At 39.4% G+C, this 16,678-nt stretch overlaps 1 protein-coding gene across 2 annotated transcripts in view; it reads left to right on the top strand.

The window, feature by feature from the left end:
• Nucleotides 1–16,677, top strand: part of LOC117411343 (protein-tyrosine kinase 2-beta-like) — a 67,581-nt gene extending 50,904 nt beyond the window's left edge. The window contains exons 19-31 of one of the 2 annotated variants that reach the window (XM_034018709.3): nucleotides 403–503; nucleotides 2,487–2,576; nucleotides 2,871–3,075; nucleotides 3,592–3,700; nucleotides 4,891–4,950; nucleotides 9,477–9,602; nucleotides 10,308–10,457; nucleotides 11,209–11,244; nucleotides 11,696–11,714; nucleotides 11,848–11,894; nucleotides 12,363–12,497; nucleotides 14,475–14,555; nucleotides 15,190–16,677. In XM_034018709.3, coding sequence (XP_033874600.1) covers nucleotides 403–503; nucleotides 2,487–2,576; nucleotides 2,871–3,075; nucleotides 3,592–3,700; nucleotides 4,891–4,950; nucleotides 9,477–9,602; nucleotides 10,308–10,457; nucleotides 11,209–11,244; nucleotides 11,696–11,714; nucleotides 11,848–11,894; nucleotides 12,363–12,497; nucleotides 14,475–14,555; nucleotides 15,190–15,402 — 1,372 coding nt within the window. In that variant the 3' untranslated portion in view covers nucleotides 15,403–16,677. The remainder of the gene's footprint in view (nucleotides 1–402; nucleotides 504–2,486; nucleotides 2,577–2,870; nucleotides 3,076–3,591; nucleotides 3,701–4,890; nucleotides 4,951–9,476; nucleotides 9,603–10,307; nucleotides 10,458–11,208; nucleotides 11,245–11,695; nucleotides 11,715–11,847; nucleotides 11,895–12,362; nucleotides 12,498–14,474; nucleotides 14,556–15,189) is intronic. The other variant, XM_034018710.3, reaches the window with a different exon arrangement.
• The last annotated feature ends 1 nt before the right edge of the window (nucleotide 16,678 follows it).

Raw genomic sequence — 16,678 nt, 5'->3', positions numbered from 1 at the left:
TTTGTATCAAATATAAACCAATGAACATAAACTGCTAAATAAGCATCGCATTCCTATGAATGTCCAAAGTAGAAATATTTATCAAAGTAATAAATAACTTGTTTACATATATAATCACCAATAAACTAAAAATAAAGGGGGTAGCGTCTTGCTAGTCTGGGGGTGGGGGCGGCAGGCAAACCAAGGTCTTTGGAGGGCAACTGCCCCATAGCAAGTGACTCCCCTGTCCTGAGTCATACATTGCACTGGTAAGTTGGGGGTAAAATAAATGTTTGTACAAAAAAAAAAAGGTCAATAAACATTTTTTTTCTAGCCAACCTGCTTAAAGTTGGGTTATTCATTATTTAGTGATTCCATGAATACGTGTTATTTTAATTGAAGGAGATTTCCTTGTTTCCACAGGGACATTGCAGTAAGGAACATTTTAGTTGCAGCTCCAGACTGTGTGAAGCTGGGGGATTTCGGCTTGTCGCGGTACATAGAGGAAGAAGAGTATTATAAAGGTGGGAACTGGAAATAATGTCTGAGTATAGTCAGGGTTCTCCCCAGGAATTCTGTACAGCCGGGGGGCAGAACATTAGAGCCGGGAGCACTTTTAACGGAAAAATAAACTTGCCTTACCTTAAATATATAATACGACAAAGAATTTGAATAATGTGTTGTCTTTCGTTGACTATATCTGGTTGCACTTTTTTATGTTCTACATTTTCTTTTTCATTTCTGTTTTTTATTATGGTAAATAACCGTGCTTATTTAGATTTGGCTGGGGAACGATAACGTAGGTTTATTGGAGTTCACACAAAAAAACAAAACAAAAAAAACTGTAACCTTTTCACTTGTTAATGCACGTCTATTTTTGTTTTTCGCTGTTCTACATTTTTTTAATGCAACTGTTCATTTTAACAATTTTTTTACACAACAGTACTCAGACATGTTTGGTCACCATCATAACTGTTGCATGAAACTGGAATGTAATAATCCAGCATCCATTAAGCGTTTGTAATTGTATATCAGCTGACAAGTGTTCCGCTGATATCCCATCATGCCTTTCTTCTTGTACAGCCTCTATACATGAACCCCCAATATCTCTCACAAGCACCTGGGTACAAATTTGTACGATATCACAACAAAAGGCACACTTTTTTTTTTTTTTTTTTTGGTTCATATCTATAGCTGTTATATACTATATATCTAGGGCTTCTGTTTTTTGGGTTTTATTAATTGTATTTTTCAGTGCTTATTTTTAGCTATTTTCAAGTTTTATGTAAATTGGTTTTTTTTGGGACTTTCATTTTTGATATACTGTATGAAATTTGTGTTTTCGGTTACTTTCCAAAACGCTTGAGCGTTTTTTGGGGGTTTTTTTGTGTCAGAATATGTATAGTTAGTAGTAACTCGACAGCACTTGCACACTTAAGTTGTACCTTCTTTCCTTTTGCTGTCTTCCACAATGAAATCCCTATGGTCACGGGCACATTCTTCTGGGGTTTTTGTGTCTAGGCATTTTTGTACATTTCGCCACAATTCCTCTGTATCTTAACTGTAATACAGCTTTAAATCCCGCTAACAAGCCTCCATCCTGATTGTAATCTTGTTTTAAATCTCGCAAGCGGAGTCTCCAATAGGAATGTAGGAATGTGCTGTCAATCGGTAGTTGGGGCAGGTTTAAAGTATTGAGATCGAATCAATGACAGATACAAGTCAGGAAGGCGGGACATTGCCCAGCAGCACAGGGAAATGTATTCATTATTATTTTTGTAGTAGGTTTTATTTTTTTAATGGGGAAAGGGTAGAGTCAACGTGAATAGATTCAATTTCCACAGTTTTTCCGGTGTTTTCTGGTGTTTATTGACTATCCAGCGATTTTATTTTTTTTGTATCGGGGGTGTTTTATTGTGTTTTATCGGTTAAAACCGAAAATCAGAAGCCCTATATATATCTCACCTTACAGTACAATAATACGACAAAAAAATTAACTGAATGATAATACCCGAAAATATAAATATTTTTAATAAAGTAGTCAGCGCAAATATAGTATTAGGATTGCTCCGATCACCGGCTTATTCTGAAAACCCTGCATTCATTGTCACTATTTTTGCTTTGAAAATATTTTTTAGCAGTCATTTTAACGTTTTAGCCTCTCAAAGTGCTTAACACAGAAAACCCGCCCCTTCAATTCTCTGATTGGTTAAATGTTGTGTCAAGACGTAACACAACAGTCACATAGTTCCAATTTTTTTTTTTTTCACCAAAAAAAATACTTTAAAAGTAAACCTAGAAAATGTTTCAAACTGCATACAGGAGCAACTCAATTCAGAACCACTCAACATGATTGCAAACAAAATGGTACAAAATATACACATTGAATGACAAAGCAATATGTTAAATTACGTAGTGTAACTTTTAAGAGTAATACAGATGACTGTATTTACTTAAGCTCCCCTTACACAGCGCGCTGAGCTCATTGCCTTTGTCTCTGTGTGCAGCCTCTGTAACCCGTCTGCCTATCAAGTGGATGGCTCCGGAATCTATCAACTTCAGGCGCTTCACCTCGGCCAGTGATGTCTGGATGTTTGGTAAGTTTGCCCCTTTCGTTTGTTAGTTCATTTGTTAGTCTTTCTTTCTTTCTTTCTTTCTTCCTTTCATTCTTTCTTTCGTCAGGGTCCATTGTTTAACATTGGGACTGTTTCTGAGCAGGCCTGTGTTGTGTTATGAGACCAGTATAAAAATGACTAATGTGAGTATAGACTGGAAATCATCTTGGCTGCTCACGTTGGCCCTGCACCCTGTTCACAGTCGTCCAGCTCCTGTTTATAAACCTTCTGCTGTTCTGTTTTAACAATGTCTCCCGGCTGCTCTGATTCTTCCAGCGGTGTGTATGTGGGAGGTCATGAGCACAGGAAAGCAGCCTTTCTTCTGGCTGGAGAACAAGGATGTGATCGCCCAACTGGAGCAGGGGGTCCGACTCCCCAAACCGGAAGAGTGTCCCCCGACCCTGTACACCCTGATGACCCGCTGCTGGACCTATGACCCCCGAGAGAGGCCAAAGTTCACCGAGCTGGTCTGCAAACTCAGGTATGCAATGCAGCCCCTTCTAGCTCCCTTAGCCAGTACTGTTCTCCTCAATAAATATAAACATAAAATACATACAGCTGCTTATATACTGTACAACACTGTGATCCTCTGGATATGCCACTCACCATTGGTGTTCCATGTAAAAGTTGAACACATTTGCAGAGTAATTTGCTTTGCTACACATCTGTGAAGTAAATAGCACACATTTGTTCAATGGTGTATAATTCTTCCCAGCATTTTTGTAATACCCTCCCAAAATGTCCATTCCCTTGCATTTAACACATCGTAAAGGTTTATCGTCCATGTCCCTATATTTAATTGACATGAGTGGTGTGGTTTAATACCATATTGTGGTTTAGTTAGTGACAATTACATGGTCAGAACAAGACATTTTCTCCTTGCCTGGAGTGTTTCAGGAACCCTGGTCAGTACTTTAGTTAAAGTTTGACTATGGTTTACTGTGTTTCACTGTATTGTATTGTACTGTTCTGTATTTCACATTCTGTGTTCTTCTAGCGATATGCACCAGATGGAGGTGGAGCAGGATGCGGAAAGGAATCGGAGTCGCGTGAGAGGCACCAAGTTCCTCGAGCCCATTATCACCATCAGCGAGCCACCACCAAAGGTACTGAGACACAATACCTGAGACACAAGGGGTATTAAAGGAGATCCCTGTACAGCTTTCAAAAGAGATTACATTGTACTTTATTATACCCTCTGAATCCTCATAAAATGTAATCTTTATCATCCCATGATAATCATCATGTATTACTGTTTCTGGGGGGGTGGGAAGGGGGTGTATGTCTGGATATTAGGCATGTGTGACTTTATTAGATATACAAATGTTATATCTAGTAGAAGGTATTCCTTTAATAATTTCATCATTCTAACCATTGTGATCCTGTGTTGAAAAAAGAAAGAGCATTGATTTGTATGATCAACTCTGTACTGTGTTTCATAAAGCATTAGCCTTCATTAGTAACATAGGCCTTTATACCCAAAATCATTTTACTTTCTTTGTTTATTAAGGCACCAAACAAACACTTTTTCTTTTTTGTGAAGCTCTTATACAAATATAAACACCTAACCGTTATGGCAACTGTGATGGGGTGCAGCCTATTTTGTGGTGGTTCTGTGTTTATTGTATTGTTTAGAGTGGATGTGAGTGAGTTTGGGGTGTGGTTCAGTGAATTTATGTGTGAGGAATGTGTGGAATGTGCCTGGGCTAATGAGGTGCGAATTGCCCAATTAGCCCAGGCACCTGTACAAAAGGGAGTGGTTGGGTATGTTAGGAGGTGAGTGTTTGTTAGTGAGAGAGTGTTTGTAACTGTGAGACGGAGAGAGAGAGAGAGAGAGAGAGAGAGAGAGAGAGAGAGAGAGAGAGAGAGAGAGAGAGAGAGAGAGAGAGAGAGAGAGAGAGAGAGAGAGAGAGAGAGAGAGAGAGAGAGAGAGAGGAGAGAGAGAGAGAGAGAGAGAGAGGAGAGAGAGAGAGAGAGAGAGAGAGAGAGAGAGAGAGAGAGAGAGAGAGAGAGGAGAGAGAGAGAGAGAGAGAGAGAGAGAGAGAGAGAGAGAGAGAGAGAAGAGAGAGAGAGAGAGAGTGTGTGTGTGTGTGTGTGAGAGTGTGAGTGGTTCTTTTTGGTTTGTTTAAAGCTGTTTTGTGTTTGTCTTTTTGGTTGGCCATTGTGCCTTTTTTATTTGTGTTTTGTTAAATTAAAATATTTTGGTTTCACTGCACTTTCTGTCTCTGAGTCTTCCCTCTGCTGCTATCCTGTCACAGCAACTAATACTTGTTCTAATACCCTCTTTTTTTCTCAGCCTTCAAGAAAGAAATGCATGCCTTTTGGGCAGTTTGTCAGTCCTGGCCTCCAGGTGCAGGTAAGAAGCTGGTTGTGCTTGACAACATATCACAGCATCTGTTAGGAATATTTCTGTGGCTTCAGAACTTCACTTTCATTCATAATTAGCACTAAAAGAATCCAAACTAGACAAAGTAAAATAATGAAGTGATCCTCTCGCTGGATGGTCAAAACCCCAACTAGCACACTCCTAAGAGTAAAGCTACCAAACGTCCCATTTTCACCAGAACAGTCCCAGTTTCAGAAAGGCTGTCCTGGGGGCCCGAAGCATTTACGAAAATCGTGATTTTGTCCCGGTTTTACAATTCATCCCGGCACTGGCTGGGCTGATGGAACTATTTTCCTTGTTTTCGCTGCTTAGACTGCCTTGTGTGTACCACGTGCTTCTACCAGCGTAAGTTTATTTTGATGGTTTAACACCAGCTGACTGGCACAAAAGCAGACACATTGTAGGCTCCACATGGAAAGAGCAAAAAAAATTGTAATGTTTAAATACAAGTGTGTGTTTTGTGAAGCCCAAACAGCCAGTCACAGACAAAGAGTCAGCATGCTCTGATAAAAAGTAGAGCAGAAGCATGAGCAGGAACCAGGCAATAATAATAATGTCTTGAGAATGTACCGTTCACATTGCACAGAATATATAAGAAATTACAGTAGTCCCTCGCTAATACTGAAGAAAAGCAGCTGTTTATAAACTGACACCAAAGACTGAACGAAAATAAATGGAAGAACACATGATTAAAAGAGGACATATAAACATACTCTAAAGAGTTTAAACTTACTGTGTTCAATTTGTTGAAAAAGGGTGAGAAGCTTTCAGAAATACTGATGGACTCTGGTTTGAAATGCAAGATGTGGACTACTGTTTTACCGATTAATATTGAAAAGTAGCAAGCCTACATCACTAGGCGTGCTACTTTTCGATATTAATCGGTAAAGTTTGTTAAACGTCAGATACGTCAGATTTATATACTCTAAACGTCGGTAAAACCACTCGCTATTTTTATTTTCTTAACAAAAATAATCATTTAGAAATCATCTCTAGTTTGTGTAGTTTTTATACTTACTGTCTGTCCCTTCTCCATTCCGCTCTGAATGGCTGGGAGCCGCTGTCAGTCATCTCAGTGGTGTGTTAGTACTGTAGTTTCACCCTGTTCTGACATATCTCGTTGACTGAAGCATTGCTAGAATGCTCTCATTTGCCAGCTACAGCGCCTGCCATTCAAAGCACCTACTTTGAAATTGGCGGGTTAAGGTGTACGTAAGCTTTTGCTTTACGTATATGGTGACAATTACTAATTTGATTTGAAAATGAGAAGCAAGAGAAAAACACCTAATGAATATTGTGCACAATACCGTGGCCGACGGCTGAAGTCTCCGCGGCAGGATGAAGCGGGCCCATCTGCCTTGCCTTCCAGTGACTGAAGCGGGAGAGGGGGAGCTCAGACAGAATAATAAGTTAGTTCTGTTCAGCTATCTAATAATTTGTTCTGTGCATATTATTTTTACTCGTAAATTTATGCTACAAAGGTCTGTGTAATACATTTTTATATGCTGTGTTTATTATGGTTTATTTGAGACCATTTTTAAATGTATAGCTCAACTGTTACCAAATGTTATTTCAGTTAGAATGTTGGTAACCATGGTTTTGTCACATGTTGAATATAATAAAGGGGTTTCGCTAAATTAGACGTTTTTCAATGGCATAAAAAGTCTGGGTTTTTTTAAAGCATAAAGGTCAATTTCACCCATTCTCTGCTTGAATTGAAAAATAAAGATGGAAAAAAACCAGTAAATTCTTTCTAAAATAAACGTCGATATTAATCGTCGATTTGGCAAAAAAAAAAATTGAATAGTAGCAAGTCTATCTATAAGCTACAGCAAAAAAGAGAGTGCGTTAGGCATTCATTTGATTTTACTGCTGTACTGTATAAACCTACTGTATATTTTTGCATAATGTAATGTGAGAGTTAATGTTATTTCAGCGCAATGGTCTATACATTAAAAATAAAATGAGCACTATAAGTATGTCTGTGTGTGATTTAAAAATAAAAACAACTTTCTGTCTGTCTCCCGAAATGTCCGGTTCAGCGAGGGACTACTGTACACACATTTTTAGCGAAAAGTTTAATTTCAATAGAAAGAGATTCCAGTTTTACCCATTTCCACCCACCAGCTCACCATGTGTCCCGGTTGATCCTTCCAGAAATGTGGTTTGGGCTTGGTTGGAATTTGTTTTCTTATGTTGAAATCGACTTTTGTATGTATTTTAGTATGTACGATTGTAGGCTATAAATAAACGTGTTACAAGAGCCATGTTTGTAGTTCTTAGTTATGTATACTATTTATGTAACACTTCATTATATATTTAGTAAGCTTTTAAAATTACGATAGAACTCCCTAACCCAATACACAATTTGTTTATAATTGTTCGGTGAATTCCTCTAATCATGTTGAATGCATTTTCTCTGGCACTCTTTGCCCGCCTCTGTGATAAATAAACTCAAAATGATTAGAAGTAGACACCGGACATTTGTAGTATTATAAGAACATTTTATATAACTACAAACGTGTGAAGGTGAAAGTGTATGTATATACATTAAGTAGGGGGGATCTACACAACGTATACTTACAAATATGTTTAGGCAAAATACATGTCGGTGATCTGTTGCCTGACAGCCCTGGCCCTGGCAGCTTCTCCAGGAGGAATATTCTGAAGAGGCGCCAATGATTCAAGATGAGGCGCTTCTTCCTTCTCACCTTCCTCAAGTGCATTGAGCATTTCTTGGTTGCCCAGCAATCTTCGACCTATAGTTTTGTAGTGCAGGATACAACACGCTACGAAGATCCTAGCCACAGTTTGGGGGTCGTATTGAAGCACACCCCCTGATTTGTCGAGTCACCGAAACCTCATTTCTAGATAACCAAAGATCCTCTCGATCACATTCCTAGTGGATGTAAGCCTGTTCTAAGTTTGTGTGTGGATTAGATACAATTGTTAAAAGCCAAGGATGCAATGCAAATCCGCAATCACCTGTAAAACTTTATTGTAATATCTAATATGCCGTTTTCTATACCAAGATTTCATTATTTACTCTTAAGTTTTTATTTGTATAATTAAAATAAAATCTACAGTAGAGGTCAGTTGTCATATAATGTACGTATCCAGAGTTCAGATAGGCTAAAGGTGCATTGATAATTTCTTGGTAGTAACATTACACTGGGTGCAATTAACGGTATATAATTTTAGCAATACAACAAACATTCCTTAAGGTTACAAATGGTTCAAACAAGTGAATAAATCTCATTCATAACCACAAGTATAGAAAAGGATATTCTCATAACTACAAATATTGAATTATCTAGGTAGTCTTACAATACTGACATACTAATATGCGATCTGGTATATTAAACACAGCAGATTGTGTCAAAATGTAAGTCATAACAGGGAAATTTGCACACACGTTCCAGATGTTATAGGGTGCATCACAAATCACCTGGAGGTTTAGTGAATGGAACCCCTTCCTGCTCAAATATGTATATGCATGGTGCTGTGGTGATTTGAGTCAACATGTGTGCAATCGATGGCTCCCAGAAATCCAGCAATGTCATAAAACTCCCTTTTAGTATTTTGTAGCTGCTCCTGATTAAGTGGGATATAATCTTTAACCTTCTTTATCAAATCACCTGTGACCCTTTGAAATGACCCAGCGACACAGAAGGAGGCTAACACCTTCATATGCGTGGGTACGACAGGGCCCCTTTTCGTAGGCAATTCAAGGTTTTCCTGCAAAGTCTGACAGAGGTCGACAGTAGCTGCCCTATCCAGACGCAATCAAGTTTTTAGATTGTCATCTGGTAAATCTAAGAAATGAACCCTGGTCCTGTAAACCCTGTCTCTGTATTGTCGGCGTTGCAGTCGGTGTCTGTCAATCTCAGGCTTGCACTCAAGCTCCAAAAATTACATTTACTGCTATGCTGCTGCAACTGCTGCCACTCCCAGCAAACCCATACTTAGTTTGTTTATTCTATTTTTTTAACACCAAAGAATTTAAATACTGTTTCAAGTTACTTTTTCGTTAATTGAAACCTTCCTTTTCCAAGTGCAAATTAACTCCTGGTAAATGGTGACAATTAACACGGATTTCCTTTTAAATTCCCACGCAAACAAAAGAAATAGTCACAAGAAGCCCTGCTCCTTTTATTTTGTAAATCAACATTGGCACGATTATTTAATAACGAAATAGGCATAACGACTGCTTGAAACTGCCAAAATCAATGTTACATACCGATTTGTTCATTAACGCTGGAGTTATCATTTATGAACTTTTGAAAATTCCTCCCAATGTGTTTAACAGATTGCCTGGTTTAAGGTGGAATGGTGGGTCCATTGAAATTTCACCAAAACACAAAGAACCACATGCAGTCTACTGATTTTATTCTGCGGCCCAAGCGTCCTCTTTGATGTGCTTTTGTGTTGTTGATGCTGATTGCCTCTCTCTATGTTGTATCTTCCTTTGCGCCCCTCCTACCCCCTGCTTCCAGCTGCCTGAAGCTCTGTGTGCCAGCTCGCCCACTCTTGCTAGCCCATCTGACTACCAGTCACCGGTTGACTCAAACCATATCCGTCCGGTGGCGCAACACGACATCTTCAGACGCCGCAGCATGAGGGTAAGAGACGCTTGCTTTAGCTGCTTTAGGGGGAGGGGTGGGTGTGGATGGACCATCACAAGGTCTATCATCTGCCCCTGTATCCAGTACAGTTCTAATGTCTATCTCTCAGCTCTCATATAGAGGGAGGTCTCTGGAATCGACATTACAGTCTAGATTCAGACTCTCTCTCACACACACACACACACTGTCTCCAGAATGGCCCTTTGAATCACCACTTTTAAGAGTGTTCTTCAGCAAGTCATGGATATGGAAAAACCTTCTATCAGCCTTCCATTAGTCTGTGCCTGACAAGATGATGTAGCTTTTATCTATTCAGATCGTGACTGTACAACAAACAACATAACTAAATAACACAACTTTAAAAAACTGAAGGCTTTGGAAGATGATTTGTAGACTGCATTTCTAAGCAAAACAGGACTACCAGTGGTGCAATTTGATTAATAGGACAGTGTAGTGTATGTGTATTACTGTACCTATGGTGGGTAGTTGGGATCCAACAAGCCTCTAGAACCTTTAACATCCCATCTGCCCCTCTGTAAAATTCAGTGACAAGTTACTGATCCTCCAAGGCTGTCGATCACCCCCAACGGAAAAGGAGATGGTGCATGTCTGTTGGTCTTTTGCTGGTGAAATGGACTAGCTGGCTAAGACTTGGCAGGTTTTATACTGCTACTTCTGTAACTGCCCTGTTTGTCCCCACAGGAAGCTGATTTCACCTTCGAGCCCACCAGTAAAGAGGACGCCCAAAGGATGTGGGAGATAGAGAAGGCCAAACTGCAGGCCACCCTGAAGAAGCAGAAGCAGGACATGGTGGAGGACAACAAGTGGCTGGAGAAAAACGAGAAGCAGCTGGTGAGAAGCTGCGATTGTGGTGGACTGTTCGGCTCAGCAAGGCTCATCCCAGACTAGCCACACCATTAGCCCTAATGCAATAGAACAATCCAGCTAGTTTGAATACAGATCTGGGGAATTATCTCAATCCAGTTCGTAACAGCCACTGAGTCTGAGTCATTGAGATCATTTGAGACCCTACTTGACAAAGTTTTGGGATAAATCAGCTACTAGGTACCGGACAGACATCCTCTTGTTACAGTATGTTCTTAACGTACATGTAGTAACAGGATTCAGGTCTAACTAAATCTCTAAAAGCTAGTGTTGTGCTGGCTCTGGAACATAGTCCAGATGAACAATGTGTGGATTTAGTCAAGAGGTTTCGATGTGTGCTCTGTATAAGCTGGAGTTGGGTGCCTAAGATGAGAAAAGTGTAACTGCTGGTCTTACATGAGCAGTTTCATCCCCAGTCATAACCTAGTGACGAGGTAAAGATCTGATTATTTGTTACCAAGAAAACGTGGCTTCAGGGTTCCAACTGGTTATACTGTACTATGCATTTACCATAGTTTACCATGGTTTGCCAAGATCTGAATATGCTTTACTTTACATATCTGTACAATGCCTACTTGTGCTTTACCATGCTTTCACTATGCTTTATTATGCTTTGCTATGCTTTTACTATGGGGGACTTTTATAAGGGGAACCATTGCACCTCTCAGTGACACCATCACCTTGTCTCTAATCCTTTTCATCACTCTGTCTTTAACAGGATCCGATGGTACAAGAGGGATGCAAAACGTCAGAGGTATATTGGCTCAAATCTTTTGAAAAAGGGTTTAAAAAACTGACAAACAATTAAAAACACGTGTCACCTAGATTCACCATGTTATTTAACTGGCTGGTTCAATTGCGACACTCTTCAGAAGTTGTACATGTTAATATAATTCCATTTAATAGAAATACAGTAGACTCTGGCAAATCCAAAACAGTTGGCACCAGACTATTACAGTAATTTGAATGCAGTTCTGTACTGATCAGATACAGAGAGAACTGGTTTCTTAATTATAGTGAAAGCTTCTTCACAGCTATTAGGTTTAGGACCATTCAAAAAGCCAGAGGTGAAATGTTTGACAAATGCTGATATGGTAGTTTGAGTGCTCAATTAAACATTTTGAGCCAGCACTCACACATAAGTAATATTTAATAACGACAAGAGTATTATGTTTAATGTATTTTTGCTGTCTCTCTCTTTTTAGACAGCAGACTCTGGATATGGTGAGTGCTGACATATTTGGACTGTTGGTTTGGTTGTCATTCTGATTTATTTAACATAACGATTTCTAATTTATGGCATAGAGTTTTGACTTTAGCTTTAACTTTTAAAATATTGTGCCTTACTCTCTCTCAGCTGAATTTACCGGTCCCCCTGTGAAACCTCCACGAGTCACAGCTCAGGTAATTAAACAGGCCTTTTCCAAAGCAATGCCATTGGAACCCACATCAACTGAGAAAGAAACAGCCCTTCTCCCGTAATATAATATATGCAATACAACTTAAAGGATTGCTAACCAAAGTTTTAAAATACATTTTCTTAGCTTTTTAGTATTAACAGAATTATCCAGAATTGCCCCTTTTCTTCTGGTGAATATATCCTCCACCATCTGCTTTAAAAAAAATGTGAATAAACTTCTAACCCTTTAAGCAGCAGAAAAATATTTCATGAACTGCAAACTTGATTTAAAGGTCGTTAACAAATATTGTTGCTACTGTGACTGACTTTAATAGAGATTTTTGACTAAACTGTTTGTCAGAGTGATAGTCTGTAGCCTGAGTGTGCTCGTTCATAGCCTGACTGTGCTGGTCTGAATCCTGCGTGTAGTAGTCTGTAGCCTGATGTTGCCCCTGTGTTTCCCGGTGTCTCAGCCCACTCCAACTGCAGAGCTGGACCGCACAGATGACCAGGTGTACAGCAACGTCATGGAGCTGGTGAAGGTGGTGGTGCAGCTGAAGAACAAGGTCAAAGAGCTGCCTCCCTCAGAGTACTTCAGCATCGTCAAGGTAGGCGTCCTCTTTCTCTTGCCTTTTAGAAATGGTAAGCATAGTCATGTTGAAGTTTTACGATGCTTTTACCATGTTCATACCATGCCTTTACTACATTTTACCGTTGTCAACCGCTGCACCTTTGGTAACTCCTGCATGACGCTGTCCCCTGCATGCTGCATAGTGTTGCCTTGATGATTCAGCTGAGAGATTACTCATGTAGATATTTTACTGAGCACCACTGAACCTGTGTCTGACTGGAGAAATCTCCTGCTTCCTGTGGAATGTTTCCTATGTGGACTGAAACACAGGACAGTGTGATGTTTGCAAGGCAAACTGTTGATTTTCTCTGCAGACTGTTCAGTGGCAGGCTAGTGAGATTACTTTGGGAGCAATCCACCTGTTGATAGATGACCCTGGACAGGTACAAATATCAAAACAGATACAAATATCAATACAATTGTGGTTGTGTTTAAAACGGCATTCACAGCAAACTAGACGCAGTAGCCAGCAACAGTAAAGTCTAATGAAGCATAGTGAAAGCATAGTAAAGTGTATGTAAATAAACACTGTAAAGCCCAGAGAGGAAAAAATGTTAATATGTTCGGATGTCTTCTACTGAATATATAGTAACTGCTAGTCCTTTCAGAGAAAAAGAACAGGGAAATCAATACAGAACAAACCCTCTTGGCTTCTGTTGGCTCAGATGCAGTCAATTGAGGAGCAGGCCATTTATATCGCCACTGCAGTGCTTCAATGGTGTCATAAACACTTCCGTTTTTTCATTTCAAATGCAAGTTTAAAAGTTTGATTAAAAGTTTGAATTCACTGCTGTGAGCAGCTCCGTCTGGGTCAGATTGTCCAGTCTGAGCTATTCAAGGGAACCCTGATGTTTTTCTGGGAAGTCAAGTGCTGAGAAATATGCCTCTAATTACACAGTGTAACAATTTTTTTTTTTTTTGGTTCCTGGGTAGTAAGTGTTATTTCCTAATTGCTTATGCCTCAAAAGTATAGAAAATGGCTATTATTCCCCACAAACTTTGCTTTTGTGACCAGGACAGTGATATTTTGAAATTTACCTAGGAACAGGAACAAAAATTGTGTTACATAGTGTTATCGTATTGCTGATCGGCCAGACCAAACAAATACCAAACTGAAAGCAAAATGTTTACAAACTCCTGGTGCGAGACAGAATTTGCACAATGTTGCAGTAGAACAGCGTGTTCTATACAACACGGCATATTTACTAAGCTATCCAGTTTTTCTTTGGATTAAAAAAAAAAACCCTAAATTTTCAAAAACTCTGAAGAAACAACTGAGATAAAGGTACCAAAGGACAGCGGAAAAAAAAATACCCCCCCCCCCAAAACAACAGTATAGAAATTAAACAGCATTTGAAAGGCAAATGGTGGCAGACAAAGGGAAATACTTTTTTTAATTTAAAGGGAGGTTCAACTTTAATTTGCCTGTCACTGATAAAATTGCATATTTTCCAGTTTGCTTAACTTTGGGCACTAAAATACAGGATAATGTTCTCTGAATCAGAAAAAAGTGTGTCCTTTATTGCTACAATGAATATGAAAACAATGAATTACAGTAATTTTACCCTAGGATGCAAAAAGAAAGCACAAATAATTTTAGTTGGTATAAAATCTTGATATACCGTTCAGAAATTACCAGTTGCCAGTGGGGTCCCATGCAGGAAAACGGGGGATCCCAGAAAAATTGTTGGGGCAAAATGTTATGCTGCAAATCCATTAATCCAGACATCGGAATATTTAGAATACCAGCTGTACAGTATACAGCCACAACTGAGGAAAGTTTGGACCGTTTTTATGAATGTTTGGGGCATGAAAAAAAAAAATTTAGTTTGAGTAAACACTTATGGCCTAAGAATCTGTGCCAAGCTGAGCCAGGGGCTTTGCAGCTGTGTGTTTTTGTTACTGAGCAGTCATTGATAGTCTTCTCTCCCTCCTTCTCTCTCTCTTTCTGCAGAATGTGGGTCTGACTCTCCGTAGCCTGATCAGCAGCGTGGAGGAGGTGTTGCCCACTCTCCATGCATCCATACGAACAGAGGTAAGAGGGAATGCTTACATCAGCATCACTAGAGGGCTCTCTCTACGAACATATCACCCTATTAGACACTCCACATGCATGCTGAGCTCTCTTCCTCTGTACCTCAGCTGTGAGGCAGCTGAACACTTTCATTTCCTAACTCAGCCTTTGGGTTTGCTGTGCTATCACACACATTTCATCTTTTAGCCTTAAGGTGGCTTTGAGATGTCGACTTTGGCAGACCTCCAAATTTATTTCATGAAGCCAGTTTCGAACTCAGGCCTCTGAAGATGAAAGGCCAGTGAAATTCCTCTTGCAAAGGAAGAACTTCCCTGTAGTTGCATAACTAACTCACTCCAAAACGTACTGTGCCACTCAAATCTGTGGAGGTCTTAACCTTTACCTGGTTTACCCAGGTGCAGAATGTAATATAACAATTTCCTGAATCAATTATGTACCAAGCGCATGCACTCATAAACTTGAAACATTTGGAGGGACAGGTGGCTAGGTTTATCAGAAATTCAGTTTGCACCATAATTAGTAAAACAGAAACCTGTAGTAGGCCCTGGGGTTGGACGATAATGACATTTTCAGTTTTTGGCTAAAAATGCTCCTGATAATCAGGGTTATCTTAATTTATGATCTAACTCTGCAGATCGAAGGCACCCAGAAGCTGCTGAATAAGGACATGGCCGAGCTGATTAGCAAGATGAAGCTGGCACAGCAGAACGCCGTCACCTCGCTCAGTGAAGAGTGCAAGCGTCAGATGCTGGCGGCCGCCCACACACTAGCCATGGACTCGAAAAACCTGCTGGACGCAGTGGACCAGGCGCGGGTCCGAGCCAACGTAGCCAAGCTGGCTTCCTAGTGACTGACCCAGTTGGAGCTCAGGGCAGGGACTCATAGACTCGTAGGGGGGGTGGGGGTTGGGGCGCAGCTCAAAGTAAGCCTTCTTATGAAGCTGATATAGGCAGTGCTGTGGAATATTTTTTTAATTAAAAAAAGTGAAAAAGAAAAGAAAAAGTTGTGAAACTTTTTTGTGGGGAATTTGTATTATTAACATTATTATTTTAGGCTAGGTGACTCAGAACCACACTGTACATATGTAAAGAGGTTGTAAGAGACCTTGCAGGTGCTCCAGCCCACCCCAACAAATTATATATATATATATATATATATATATATATATATATATATATATATATATATATATAATGTAGTCTGCCAAAGCTAAAAAAAAAGTGTCTACAGAGGATAAGTTTGAGCTAAACAATAGCTGACATATTTGTATAAACCCCTTCTGTACCTCAGCTTAGGGAAAATCAGATATGGTTGCTAGACAGTGGCAGACTCAGGTATTTTGTTGTTTTGTGGTTTTCTTCTTAAAATACCACTAATGCACATAAGAATAAATAGAATTGCAGGTAATTTGTTACTAGTGCCATGATTTTGAATCCTCCCATGTACCTTTTGTCTTTTAATAATATGATCAATCTTCTGGACCTTGAGGAATTGCTTTTCAAACAGATTCTCTGGTTGTACTATACTGTTGGTTTATTTTATATTTATTACAATGTGAAATACACAGTACTGTAAGTATTAGGCTACAAGTTTCAATTGATAGCTTTCTTTTATGAAATGAAAAGTTATACAGGGCAGTTTTATTTTACTTTTACTGCAAGGTAAGACTTCACTGGTGTATAAGCACATTTCCCAAATCCAGACTATACACAATTGTAGAAATTTATTTTGGGTGTGAGAAACTGGTGTCAGATCCTATTAGTTGTTTCTAACTTGTGGGTGCCATACTTAATTTCAGAGTGGAAGGCATTGGTAGGTAACTATCATTTCTGGTCAATTTAATTTAAAGGGAGCAATGAGAATTCCAGTTGAGGTTGTGGGAATTGTTGATACTGACAAATAACCATTAGGAGACTACACTGAAGCCCCTCTGTTCTCTCACTGCGTTCAGGGGGTAATAAAGTAAAACTGCATTATACATCTTAAACAGTACTGTTTAGTAAACTAGGCCTATAATGTTTACACTGTACTTTGTGTTCTAATACATTTAGGAATATGTTGTATGTTATTACACTGTATAGGGTTGTACTAATTCAGAAAAAATAAAAAAAAATCCTCTTGAT

The sequence above is a fragment of the Acipenser ruthenus genome, chromosome 6, assembly GCF_902713425.1.
Source record: "Acipenser ruthenus chromosome 6, fAciRut3.2 maternal haplotype, whole genome shotgun sequence".
Classification (NCBI taxonomy): domain Eukaryota; kingdom Metazoa; phylum Chordata; class Actinopteri; order Acipenseriformes; family Acipenseridae; genus Acipenser; species Acipenser ruthenus.
This window is presented reverse-complemented; position numbering and strand designations above follow the sequence as displayed.